The 14,265-nt window shown below is 37.7% G+C and overlaps 1 protein-coding gene across 4 annotated transcripts in view; it reads left to right on the top strand.

The window, feature by feature from the left end:
• EIPR1 (EARP complex and GARP complex interacting protein 1) overlaps positions 1–14,265 on the top strand; it is a 93,684-nt gene that overhangs the window by 2,830 nt on the left and 76,589 nt on the right. For 3 of the 4 annotated variants that reach the window (XR_011738508.1, XM_071807042.1, XM_065835588.2), the window contains exons 2-3: positions 6,752–6,835; positions 12,791–12,923. Coding sequence is in view for 2 of the 4 variants with exons in the window: in XM_071807042.1 (XP_071663143.1) it covers positions 6,752–6,835; positions 12,791–12,923 (217 nt within the window). In the remaining 2 variants the exon portion in view is untranslated. Of the gene's footprint in view, positions 1–6,751; positions 6,836–12,790; positions 12,924–14,265 lie in introns of those variants that run through there. The other variant, XM_071807043.1, reaches the window with a different exon arrangement.

Here is a 14,265-nt window from a genome sequence, read left to right as displayed (position 1 = left end):
AAGTACACAGTATTTCTGTTAAATAGGCCTAATTTTGAGGTATTCACAGTTTTCCCCATCCTATTCTTTGAGTCTTTAAACAGTGATGTTTTCAGTAGGTGTTTAAGCACTACTGACTGTCTGGAAATGCTGTATTTGCCTTAGTTTGAGGTTGACTGGGTGATGCTTGTACCCCTGGAAATGCCGACTGTGATTCCTGGAGGAGCAACCTACATATTGCTTGTTTAAAAGCATGCAGAAAGCTAGCCAGTGTCATGGTGGAAGGGAGGAGGTACATTGCTTGTGCCAGAGAGTGATAATTATAGAGCATGTATTAAGCACATTTAATGGATTTTGGGGATACCAAAATATGGAGCTGAATTTCAGCATGCCAGATACTCCTACTGCGTGTTACATGTCAAAATTCCATAGACCTGCAAGAGAGATGCATAAGAAACAGGAGGGAAGGAAGGAAGAAGGATGGACGGACGGACAGCAGAAGCCTGCTGGCTGACCACAGGGCTGTGCTACACAAGTACAACTCCAGCTACACCCCAAGACTGGTGTCTGGCTGAAGCAGGCTTAAAAAGAGCACATGGCTGCTTTGTCAGAGTTTGTGTACTGCATTGTGGTCCTGTTGTGCTTCTTGAATAAGCAATACTTGGCCCGTACTGTATTGTCAATTTGTTGTTAACAGGTTTTATGCGTCTGAACAGGGACTATTGATTTTTAGGATTTTCTTGCATGTTTGAAAGAGTGAAGTGAAACTTAACTTCCCTAAAGCCAAATATGACTTTTTAGAATAAGAGACTTAAAGCGGTGCAAAATGCAAACTTAAACAGATTGGTCACAGATCTCTTACGATGTGTGTATATATACAGTATCAGTATGTATTGAGAGTAGCTTAATTGACCTACCTTTGGAGGAAAAGGCTGGTGTAGGTTTATTAGAAGGAGAGGGGGAAGGGGGCTTTTTGAGAAGATACGTTGCCTCAGGCTCTGCTGTACTCCCAGTATGGGAGTGGAACAGGTCTTGAGCTTAGTCTTCCTATCAGCAGTGGTGTTCTCTTCCCTGGGAGAGCTTTTGTGGTCTCTTGTGGGTTAAGAGAGAATGGTCTGTACAGAATGTGGATAATAATTTCGATACAACTTTGGAGATGGCTTTGGAGGTTTTATTTTGAAAATCGAATCAGTTTGAGAAATTGCACGGTAATGTCTTACTGAAATTCCTAGTTTCTGTCTTGGTCCTCTTCTAAGATCACTTGCCTAATGAGTGCCAATCCTGTATATTTTGATCCAGGTTTAGTGTGATTCTCTTGCTTGTTCTCCTGTCAACCTCTCCAGGATCCTTCTTGAGGGCAGCATTTCAGCTGGGAGGACTTCTTGTGGAACTTCAATCTAACATGCTGTTAGGCTTCAAGTTTTACTAGGGGGGGAAAAAAATAGATAAGTGGCAAAATTCTCTTAACTAATCCCCCAAAGATCTTCATAGTGCGTGAATTGGGTAGGAACTATTTGTTTTATGACCCTCAAGCAATTAGCAGGATTGTGATAATATTAGGTATGGTACACACTAAGGGCAATATGAATATACAGTTGTGTGAACTTGAAGAAACTATTGAAATAGGAGTGTAACCATTATGGTTCATGATAAATTAACAGTGACTGTGAAAGTGGGATTTCTAAGGATGGTTGTGCTATGCAAGGCTTTGTGTGAGGATTGCATTTGTTGCTGTGAGAGTTTACGGAATCTGTCAGACTTTGGAATAGGGTCAGTGAACTAAGTATGTCATTGGTGGCAATTCTCGTGCTGTGAAAGACTTGGAGAAAGCAGCTGACGGTCACCTGGGCACCACAGAATGAGTCACTGCAGCTTATCACAGGCAGTGATAAAGGGTCTCCTGCTGTGATGGGGAAACAAGGCTGTCCTACCTGGGTAAAGATCAAAGTGTACCTACTTGAAAATTGAAATTATGCCAGAAGGTGAAAGTAATATTTGGGACATTATCAGCCTACAGCTTCTCAGGTGGGATGGGGGGAGGGGCGTGGGAAACCTTGTATTTTGCCTTTAGAATGGGGCATCAGCAAAGCCAACCCCCCTCTCCTCTTTTGTCGGTTCCCACCCTTCCAAGTAGCAGTATACTGTTTCTAGTTTTTCACAAGCAGATGGTGAAATAACTTTAAATTCAGGTTTGGGAACTGCAAGCCAAACACTGGGGTTTTCGCACATATTGCAAGCCTGCTGCTTATTAGTACAGATTGATTGTAAGAATTTCAAATGATACATGGGCTGCAGAAATTATTTTGATTATATTACACAATGCAAATATTCAAATGCTGGGGTCAGTGTATGTTTTCTTGTTTGCTGATACCAAACCAGTGCAATGCATTAGCGAGACAAAATACAGGGTGTTCAAAAAGATAGACCCAATTTGAAATCACTGTGTCTCTCCAAGCAGGACTGCCCATGGATGAAAATCGTACCACTTGAAAGTGTGGGGCATAGAGTTTCCAATGATTACTGCTAGATGCCTGGTTAAACTGTTTGTAAGTTTTTGTGTAAATGTAACATGATGCCATTGAAATATACTGCTTTGAAATGGGGTCCGTCTTTTTGAAACACCCTGTATGTATCAAAGAAGTACTGATCCCTTTTTCTTTGCCCATTAATGCCCTAAATAGTAACAGTCTAATTAAAAAAAAAAAAAATTGATATTTCAAAACATGTGGAAAAGGGGAAGTTTCAAGAGAACTTATCAACAAAGTGTAGATATTCAGAGCATTACAGTTCCATAAAGCACTTACTTAAAACCAACCCTCTTTAACTTTTTGAGGTTTGTCATTGTGTTCCTCTGGGTCATCTCCTGCTGTTGTCAAGGTCCCTTCTCTCTGCAGGCTCTGTCCTGTTTCTTTCTCTCAGAGGTTTTTATTATTCTGCAGTTGGTCTAAATTGTCATGGCAAGGTAGAAGGTGGTCTTTGCCTGACATCCCACTGAGCTTGGTGTAGGCATGGACGTGATGGCCAGTCTCCAGTTAGTCTTTCTTGCATTGTGGCACAATGATTGCTGTCATGCTAGTTTTCTAGGTTTTTGCATGTCCTTTGCATTGCATAAGTGTGCGTTTATTTTTGCTGTGGATTTGCAGTTAAGTCTTTGTCCTTTTTCTTTACATGTGATGCGATTTCAGGACTTGGTTCAAGACAAGGGTGCAACTAGTTTCTGTGGTGTCAAAGCTGTGTCTTAATCTAGTGTGAGCTCATTTTTCTTTTGACCGCAATTGCTAGGTACTAAGCACGTGTGCCCAATGGCAATAACAAATCCTGTGTTTCTCTTGATGAGTACATCTGTGTAGTGTGTGCTGCTTTTTGGTTTTGTGTGTGGATTTTCTTTTTTTTTTTTTTTTTTTGAGCAGGAGTTTGCTCAACTCTTTGTTCACGCATGCTTTTGTTTCTTTACAGTTATTGGTGGGGGTTTTTTGTTACTTTTTGTTGCTTTTGTTAGTTAGTTTGTTTGTTTTCCTTGGATTAACTTCTCCCTGATGCGTAGCTTTACCTGGTTCCCCATCATCATCAATGGGTAAAAATATTTAGTCATGTTGCTGGTTATTTTTCTTGTCTGATGGAAAGCGGGCTACATAGTTGGTTGGCTAACCCATCAGCTTCTGGGAACATCCTGTTAGCTTCTTATGAGTCAGGTTCTATTGTTTGGTTTTTTTTTGCTTACCCTTTAAGGGTAAAGTGTGATATTAATTAATGTGTCTCAGCTTTTTTGATTTCCCTCTCAAAATGATTTTGCTATATCAGGTGATTTGGCAGCCTTCTGCATGTGACAGGATCTCTTTCTTTTGCCCACAGTGAGCTCAACAAAATCTAATTCACAAAGTTGCAAGACTGGTTCCAAGCTCTCAGTCCTGTGAATCATTCTCACAAATGTTTTTATGAACTGCTAGCCGGTTTGTGATATGTGATAGAGTGTTCTTTTCGTTTTTCCCTAAAAGTATCTCAAAGTAGGCAAAAATTAGGCATTTCTTTGTGCAGGAGACAGCTGACCATTGAACTGTTACTTCTATTATGAATCAGCTCTTCCTGATTTAGGAATGCTTGAGTTTGAACCTTGTGTTTTATGGATGTTGTAGTCTTCTATGACAGTATAAACAGTAGTGTATTTCTTGTTGTAAAATGGGTTTAAATATTTTTCTCAGGCCTTTTTTTTTCTGCAAAATGAGAATCAATTTAAAAATATTTTAAAGAAGGAATAGAGAAGTTGATGACAAATGTTACCATGTATTGACAAAACTTTATTTTGGGCACTTTGTGATCCATTTTTTGAAAGCAGCATGATAAAACCTACTCAAAAGGCTTTAAAAGGGGTGAAACCACCCTTTTATTTCCTTTATTTTATTGAAGATCCTGGAGGTTTCTTCTGTTTGACTTGTAGAAACAACAGAAGTTTGCTTGGTTGAAAGAGATACATAGCCGTTAGCTTGTTTCTAGTGTTTCCTTCAAAATAATTGAAAGCACATCTGAAATGAAAAGGAGCTCTCACCAAAGATCTGCTGATGTAAATACTGTTCAACCCAAAATAAAAGCTTTTCTGCAATCTTCTTGGCGAACTTTGGTTATTTCTGTCAATCATAAACACTGTCTAGGCTTGTTGTAGGTGAGTGCTGCATAAATAAAAGAGTAGAAACAAATCAGGATGAATTCACACTGATCTGACCTGCATTTGAGTATGTTTTGAACACAACCACTCACTGAATCATGTTCTCTGGTGTTTTTTTTTCCTCTATAAATGTTATGGTACTAGCCCATACTTCATAAGCTTAGTTGCATTTTTCACTTTTTATGCTCAATCTTAAACAAAATGTTACATTATCTAAATCACACAATTCATGTGTGTGCTGGTTTCAGCTGAGATAGAGTTAATTTTCTTCCTAGTAGTTGATATGGTGCTGTGTTTTGAATTTAGGATGAGAGTGATGTTGATAACACACTGATGTTTTAATTGTTTCGTAGTAGTCAAGGACTTTTCAGCTTTTCATACTGGCCTGGGAGAGCACAAAAGGTTGGGAGGGAAAACAGCTGACCCCAATGGACTGAAGGGATATTCCATACCATGTGACATTGTGCTCAGTCTATAAAGCTATGGAAAGAAGGCGGAAAGGGGGGGACACACATGATCAGAGTGATGGTGTTTGTCTTCCCAAGTCACTGTTGCATGTGATGGAGCCCTGCTGTCCTGGAGGTGGCTGAACACCTGCCTCACAATGGGAAGCAGTCAATGAATTCCTTGTTTTGGTCTGCTTGTAGCTTTTGCTTTACTTATTAAACTGTCTGTATCTCAACCCATGAGTTTTGTCACTTTTACTCTTCCAGTGTTGTTCCCTATCCCAGCAGGGGCAGTGAGTGAGCGGTTGTGTGATGCTTAGTTGCTGTCTGGGATTACACTGCAACAAGATGCAAGATAAGAAGCGTCTGCTCTGTAGGAGTTCGGAACTTAATCTGAAAAATTAGTTGGTTTTTACTGTTACTACCAGGCCATGGCTTAGATTGCCTTACTTCAGAAAAATCAAATCTCTTCAAGTTGGTGTTCTAGAAATAAATTGTTATAAAGTTATGTATTGTGATGTATTTCAACTATTCCCTTCTAAGCTTCTAGTCATCCCTCTGATGCTAATATAAAAACTTTTAAACAAGATTATATTGAAGGTAAATGTTCTTGAATCCAGAATGTAATCATTAGCAGCTGCACAAGGGATGGCCCTGAGAAGGGTCGTTCAAGAGTTACCTGAATCCTTCTGAAGTATTTGCTTATAATACAGGCTTCAGTGTCTGAAGAGAGCTATTTCGTGCCAAAAAGGATGTGAATTGTAAAGGTTTGTTTTCTGTTTCAACAAAAAGTTCACATTGATCAGTAATATTAGGGTATCTTTTGCATGGGAAGTAGTGGATATTCCTCAGAGTTTACTTATGGTTGCTAAATGGGTCTTTGTGCGTTAGTTTACTCTCATTTACTCAAAATTAGTGAAGAGAGTCTCTACTAATGACTAGTGCAAACTAACAATTGTGATTTTAGTTCAAGCTATACTTTATTTTTCAGTGTCTCCCATGTCCTTTAACTGTTTTGCTTCTCTGAAGACTGTGGTTGGTGCAAGTTGCAGAAGCAAGGCAGAGAGTCTAGCGTTCTCATCAACAGTAATAGCACAAAATAATGAGATGATGGCAAATTCTCAATAGGTGAATAACAAGTTATTTTTCCTGTCATTCAGGCAATTCTTATTTCTAGTGGCCTGGAGTGGAAAAGGAGGGATTTGGTTTTTAACTTTCTTTTAAACTTGGTGGTTAATGATGAGAAAAATAATTCATTTTTATGCTGGCATCAATCTTCAGTCTGAATGGTTTGAAAACTTCTGAAAGAACAACCTCTTCCTTGGATATTGTAGCTGATGTATTTAAGAATTGTCCACTGTTCTATGGAGGTTGTTAAGTTAATAAGAGTATTAGTTTGGAAGAACTGCTATAATACTGGATAGTATCAGTGTTACATTGAAGGCCAGGTACAGTGTTTAGCACCTGTAGGTTCCGTGCACCTCACAAATGTGAGAAATTACAGTACTAAATATATCAACTAAAATAGATCTACAGGGCAGGAAAATCTGGGAACTGTAAAAATGTAATGCTTAAAATCATAATCGATGTGTAAGCTTCAAAGATTTTTGCTGAAATTAATGTATCGTATTAATTAGACTTTTCTAATGATTTTCTTCTTCCCTAGGCAAGAGCTTTAACACCTCAAACAGCAGAAACAGATGCAATAAGATTCTTGATTGGAACACAGTCTCTTAGATATGATAATCAGGTAATTTTTCTGTCAAATTTCAGTTGTAATTTTTCCATTTTTTTCAACTTTGTGCTGGTATGATTCCTCCTCCTTTGTCCCCCCTGTTGAATGTGAACATTAAGTGATAGTCAAATTGAAGACATCTGTTAGTAGAATATAAAGATATTGATAAGAAAAGTAGGTGAATGAAAGCTGTGTGTGTTTTCTGAAAATTAAATTACTCTTCTAAATTGTATGACTAAATCAGATTGGTTTAGTAAAGGAACTACCATATTTTTGGTAATTTAAATATATAGATTCTCCAGAGGCATTTTTAAACCACAGAGGAGATGCAAAATAAAACAAAAGTCTTTAAGCCTTGATTGCATCTAATGGGACTCCTGGTACATGCACAGTTCTGTGTATGTCAAGCTTCATAAACTGGATTTTTCATTATTAATTTTTGGTGATCAGCTATGTCCATTCTGATAATAAGTTTAAAACCAATTTAAACCAAAATTTGAGTGACTTTTATGGCTCAATTTCTATTGGGCTGTTTCTTCTGTATTTAAGAGCACAACACTCCTAATTGCACAGCCATTTTAGTTTTTGTGGCTGAATTTCAGTAAATGCCTTCATACTGAAAGGAGCTCTTGAGGCCAGCAGGATTAGCAAGCTGTACAGAGTGTAGGTGGTGAGGGTTTGGGAGTGTGGGAACTGCAGTAGTGGCCACCGAGAAGATGCCAGGGGTTGCCTCTGGAAGACATGGCTTGTTCCAGTGAACCTTCCTCAGGACACAGCTGAACCAGTCAGCCTGGTGGCATCTCTGTGAAAACAAAGGGGACAAAATGCTGGAGGAGCAAGCGAAGACTATGAAACAGCAGAGGTAAGACCAGAAGGTGCTCCATAGTGGAGCAGGTGTCCACTGCAGCCTGTGGAGTACCTGTGCCAGAGTTGGTGGATGTTCCTAAAGAAACCGTGGCCCATGAGGACTGCATGCTGGAACAGAGGAAGAGAGTGAGATGGAAAGAGAATCGGAGAGAAAATGCTGTGTACTGACCACACGCACCAGTGCCCCACAGCCCTCTGCACTGCTTGAAAGGGGTTAGCAGAGTCTGAAGTCAAGTTAAGCCTGGGAAAGGGGTGAGAGAAGGCGCTGGTTTAAAGTTTGTCTTTTTCTTTCCCACTTTCCAAATGAGGCATTACATTTTTATTTTATTTAGCTATAAATTAATTTACTGAAGTCAAGTCTGTTTTACCCACGACAGTGATTTGTAAATGATCTTCCTGCCTTTAACTTGCTCTGTGAGCTTTCTCTGGCTGTTAGCCAAGGCTGACACTCACCATAGAAGCTCCTAGAATGGAGTCACCTACTCTTCTGAATCTGCTCTGTAATGGACTGTGCAAAACTAACTCAGAACAGTAGCTCTTGGGGATGTGAGCTGTTCAATTCCCAGTGAGGTTTTGAGTTTGTTACTCAATACTGGATGAGGCTCAAGGAAAGAAATATGCAAAGACATAAGGGGGATGACGTTTTCAGTTTCTTTACGTTTCAGGTAGTACTTGCTGGACCAATAGCAAAATAAGTGACTCAACAAACTTGGATAAAAATAAATATACAAAATCGTATTTTTGATTGTCCTATCTCAGATGGTCTTCACACATTTGATTAAAATGTAGTTTTCTACTCTGGTTCCTATATTTTTTTTACTGATTAGTTCAATTAATTAAATCCTGCTATAAAACTGTAGCTGGAGAATGATTCTCACATATCAGTTTATATCCAGCAGATCTTCAATAATTGAAATGTTCTGATTTAGGGAAGTTGATTGAGCACAGACTACGTGTTTTAGAAATAGCTGTGTATATATATATATATATATTTTAACTTGATTGAGTCTACTTTTCTTTTTCCAATGAATAACATTAATAATGGAAATGCAGGATTCTTCCTAGGGTATTAACAAATGTTTGGGTGTTATTGGCCTTTAGCTGTGCCTCAGGCCATCAGCTCCTCTCAGCTAGTTGCTAATTCCCAAGAAGTGCCTTGGGCCTCAAGTCATCGTTGCTTAATTCAGCAGTAGGTTCTCTGGATTTGTTTAAAACTTTTTAGTTACCTAACCTAACTTACGAGCTTGCAATGTCTAGTGCTTGACCAAGTGCTGCGCAGTGAGAGGTTTCTTATGCAGCAACATCATGTACAGAATGTTTCTTCCTTTCTGGTCATGGACAGGTGTTGTGCAAATAAACGAGCAGTAGTTATACAGCTGGCATGGTGACTTCTGCCTTTTTGAGGTTTATTGCTCCATGAAGCAATTTAGGCATTCATAGGTGATCTGGTGAAAATATTTTGCTGATAATGCTGGTATTTCAAAGCAAAGGATAATGTTTATAAGATTGTATATTCTGTCAGTATTTTGGATTCTGACAGATTCTAGTACTTGGCTCTTGGTTCTCTTAAATTGCTGGAAATGGTTTAAGTAGCTTCTTTTTGATGCAAGATCTGTGTTCTACACAGTGTAGTTTTACAACTGTTGTCCTCAGTACTTTCAGCATTGAGAAATTGGCTTTTTATACTGTTGTTAGTTTGATGTGCTTACTGTTTGCTTTGGAAACATGTGCGTGAAGTTTACATCGCGTATTCTTTCCTCATCTCTCTTATTCTCAGAACTCTCCAACTTATTTTCAGTCTTGTGTTTTAGAACCGAAAATACTTATTCTCATGGGTTACCTTAGAGCATGACATTATGTAGCCACAAAGCAGGGCACTGGACAAACTAAAACTGCTCCCCTGTCTCTGCTGCCCATGAGTACCTGATGAGAGAAAATTAATTACAGAGATTGTGTACTTGAAGAAAAAAAAAAAAGATATTTTGTGTTGAAAATGGTTAGTTTTAGTCTCCCTTCCTTAGTAATTTCCTTGGCAGTTAACAATTCTTCCAGATTTTGAGGAGAACTAAGTAGTATTTATTCTCATTCAAATCTCACTACTTTTTCCTCAATACTTAGACTTCCGTTCAGTGGGAATTTTTCCCAGTGTAATTAGAGCAGATTAATAGCTCACTTACGGAGTTACTGGTAATAAAATAAATTACTTCTAAGAGGTGTGTTCCACAGGAGCTACAATTACATGTCATTAACCATTACGCTACAGTCATGTTGAGAAAGTTATCTGTGTTTACTTAGCTTACTCAGACTGTTTTCTATACAATCATCTACAGTGTTCGTATGCCGTACTAACTAACCCATGTAGCTCATTTCTACACTCCACTAAGAAAAGTTAGAAAGATCATGATTCAAGAACTGAAGGGTAACACCCTGTAGAACTGAAGTTTAATTCTGTCAGACAGGATGAAATATTCACCTATAATAACTGTAAATATTTGTCTTCATGGCATCACCCTGGTACTCTGTTTGGTAGTAATACACTTTCATAGATAATTCATTTGTCCTTACTATTTGGCAAAATCACTATTCCATGTGATAAATACAATTTATTGTGTATACAGATCAACATGCTTAATATCATTAGCAGAAAAGCATTGGGTAGCTCTTGCAGTTCTTTCTGTAAAGCTGATCTACATTTTCTGGCAGACTGTTTGATATAGCTGTGAAACATGTCATTTTTCAGCTAAATGATATTCTTACATAAGAATTACACTTCATTTTTCCTAGAAGTCTCTGTCTGGCCCTTCTAATTGTTCAGCTGCGTGTTTCAGCAGAGTTTCCAGCTATCCATTATGTCAGCTGAAGCAGAAACATAACAGCACAGGAGATATTGGTTATTTGTGCCTCCAAAGGGCTTTAGATGGGGTAGAGAGCATCCCCTTCACTTCTGTGCCGAGTGACCCTCTTAACCTGGTTAGCGTGGGTAGAAAATGTGACTGTAGTAAATGGGATTTAGATTTCTGGGTCACCTTCAGGGACTTGGCTTGAGCTGCCAAAGGAGACTCCAGCCACTCCAGTGGAAGGCTGCAGTCCCTCACTTCTGTTTGGATAGTTGTTAACAAGTACATTTAGCAGATCTGTTTATGCCTTACATGAGAAACTGAAGTTTTTATTTTTAAATGACAACAGATCTTCATATTTCACACTCTTTCTCTGTTAAATACCTGATTCAGTAAATTTCAGAGATCCCCTTCTCTCTGTTATGCTAAAGCAAATTCTAAGTATTTTGCAGTGTAAAAATAAGAACAGGAGTTGCTCTTCTTGCCATAAGTGTGTTCAAAATGTTTTATGTTAGAGTTGTGAGTATGTTGCTATTCTTTACCTTCAAGTTCCGTACTTGTGAAGTAGCTGTTTGACTTGTCAGCAGTTTGAGTTGTAAGTTTATTCAGAACATCAAAATATATGTGATGAGAGCAGCATAGAAGGCTGAATAGATGATGTCTTTCAATTTTTATTTTAAAAAGACAACAAAAGTCAAGGGATGAGGTTAAAGTGATCTTTAATGCTGAAATGAGAAAGAGCTTTCAGTATAAACAGAAGCTTTTGAATTGGGATACAGAGAATAGATCAGATGGGGGGTGTACAGAAAGCCAAAGTAAAGTCAAACAATAGATAAAGGTAAGTGATATTACTCTGGAGAGTTTTGAAAGGCAAGAGGGTCACTCTTGAAGTTGGACAGGGAGATGGTTGTGCAGTTGGTGGGGCAGATGGATAGTGCCCCAATTACTGCATAGATTTCTAGGTTTGTGGGAACAAATGAAGTCTGAAAAAACAGCTTGCTAATCAGCTACAGAGGTATTTATATGCCTGGGATGACAGAGTGGAAGAACAATACAGGTGATGAGGGTCCAGCATTATATTTGAAGGGAGAGCTGCTGATGAAGTGTTTGGAAGAGAAAGAAAAAGGTAACATGTAAACTCAGCCCTTAAAAAAATAGTGTGTAATATTACCAGTTTAGTTTGAGACCTATTTAGCAGCTTATGTATTTTAAGAAAATTTTTGGTAATACTGTGTAGCTAAGATTTTTGCAGTGATTCAGTAGTTAATTCAGTAGACTGAATTCAGTCATCATGATAGGATGTCTCTCTGCTCCCCTCTTCATTGTTCACCCAGCTTTGCTAATGGATATTTAATGAGGATACAGTTCTCTAAAAATTGTGGGTCTTTTATTTGTCCACTGTTGAGTTTAGTGGAATTAGTCTCATGATTAAAGTTACTTGTGTATGTTGTGCCAGGTTAGAATCTTTCTCTATTTCTTCTATTTGAGGCAACTGTAGAAAAACAACTAAGTAAATATATGGAGGAAAGATTAGAGTAACTTGGACCTATTAAAACCAAAACTAACCAGCGCAAACAAAAACAAACAACAAAAAACCTCAACCCCCTACTCTTCCCCCCCAAAAAAAACCCCAGACAAATCAAACAAACCTAGCTCAGTCTTTTAAAAATATCTATATATTTATACGTTGTTTTTCTTTATCTTTCTGTTTGATGTCTTATTTTTCCATTTAGTATAACAAGTATTACAGATTTATATATTGGCACAGATACTTGATTGCTGAAGCGAGCTCTCTCAAGTTTCTCACCATGTTTACAGTATTTGTTTTGAATGAGAGTCCTTTTCCTCTCTCTCCTTCTTTCTTTGTCAGATGTTTGAATTTGATTTGGATACAGGCTTGATGCATCTGTTTAGACTAAGGATTGTAATGTTATTTCTGTTTATTACCGTAAGAAGTGTTGAACTGCAATTCGAGTGGCTTATTTACTATTAGCCATAAAATGAAAAATCACCTTCAAGCTTTAAGTTGCAAAATTGAGAAGAAAAAACATTATATTTCCTCAAAAGAGAGAAATTGCTTGTGTTTTTCTAGAAGATTATGTCCTGCGTGAAATCAATGATATAGTAAATTGTTAGTATAACAATTAATTAAAGGAGATATTGGTTATAAAATTCTCATTAAATTGTTCTGTGCAGCCATCGTGTATAATTAAGACCCACAGGAAAACATTTGAAACCCTAATGTTCTCTTTTATTGTATTTGCAGATTCACATCATAGATTTCGATGATGAAAATAACATTATAAACAAAAACGTTCTTCTTCATCAAGTAGGTGAAATTTGGCACATTAGTACCAGCCCTGCAGATAAAGGTGTACTAGCAACCTGCTACAATAAAAGTAAGTCTGTTCTAACCATGTTAAACTTGTTTAAGCGTTTTGATATTTTTGAATGTGCAAAGATTGAACATCTGGCTATGTGTAAACTGTTTAAATTGGAGTTGTCAACACAGGCATTTTTCAAAAAACCTGCTGTATCTTTACCTGTACCTCATTTGTCTTGTATCCTTAGGTGATATTGGTTAAAAATTTACTTTTGCATTCATGTCAAGGAAAGGAGCAAAGTAAAAGTATTGCTTGCGTGATTAATGCAAAACATGGCAAATAAAATATGCTCCTGTTATTGTAGGCTTCATTTTTTTATTGTTTTATATGTTTGCTTTTGAAAGTGGACGGTAAGTGTCTTTCAAAACAGCTTCGTGCCATCATCAAGCTCCCTTTAAAATTGCAGATGTTTATATATGATGTTATTTGTCATATCTTTAATGCAGATATGCCCACAGAGAACTATAAATTCTTACCTAAGTATCTCCTCAGAATCAGTAGGAATGTTCCTTGTGTAACCTAACGGTAAATGCACAGCTGTTGAGGTTGAGGATCTCTGCGCATTTCCTGGGTCAGGCAGGTCTGAAGGTTTTCTGTCATGAGGCTTGACAAATCCACTTGTGTCACTTGGAGAAGGGAGTACTTTTTCTCTCTGACAAGCGAGAAATCTGTGCTGTCAGTTGGAATAAATATTATTTCTTCTAGCAAATATTAGCCCATTCTTTCCTGGAAATGAAGTTCAAGAATAGAAGAATTAGGTAGTGAGTTTCAGACTTCATGCATCTGTGGACAGCAGTAGAGATGTGAATACTTGCAGCTCAACCTTGTGGCTATGTTGAAGAGAAGACTCTAGGATTGCTCGGTTCTCCTAGTTCTTTGGGGTTGAAATAAAAGTGCTAAAATTTGAGTTTCTTTCACAGTTATTGTGTAAATCTTTCAAAGACTATAGAAGATCAGTAGAGTAATAAAGAGCTTTTTCTGTTTGTGTGTGGGGTTTTTTATTGTTTTGAAAATCATATTGGCTTGGTTTTTTTATTTTTGCTCTCTACTTGACTTACTGGATGTAACTTCCTCACTTTGCTAGTGATCCACGAAGCAAATGAGAAGGCAGTAATTGGTCCTGATACTGTAAAGTTGTCTTAGTCATCTTCTGGCTAGTTTCAGTGGAGAATCTGAGAAAATAGTCTGGAGTCTCCTTTAAAGAAAACCAAAATTAATTTCTAAATTTCTTTCTCTTGCCTTTCTAAGTTGATTGTGGGGTGTTTTTTTTGTATTTGTTTTTCTTATAGAATATTGTACTTCATGGAAGAGTGTAAAACACTTTAAATAATTTATCCTTTTTTTTTCCCCCCACGTA

This window comes from Patagioenas fasciata, chromosome 3 (genome assembly GCF_037038585.1).
Source record: "Patagioenas fasciata isolate bPatFas1 chromosome 3, bPatFas1.hap1, whole genome shotgun sequence".
NCBI lineage: Eukaryota > Metazoa > Chordata > Aves > Columbiformes > Columbidae > Patagioenas > Patagioenas fasciata.
This window is presented reverse-complemented; position numbering and strand designations above follow the sequence as displayed.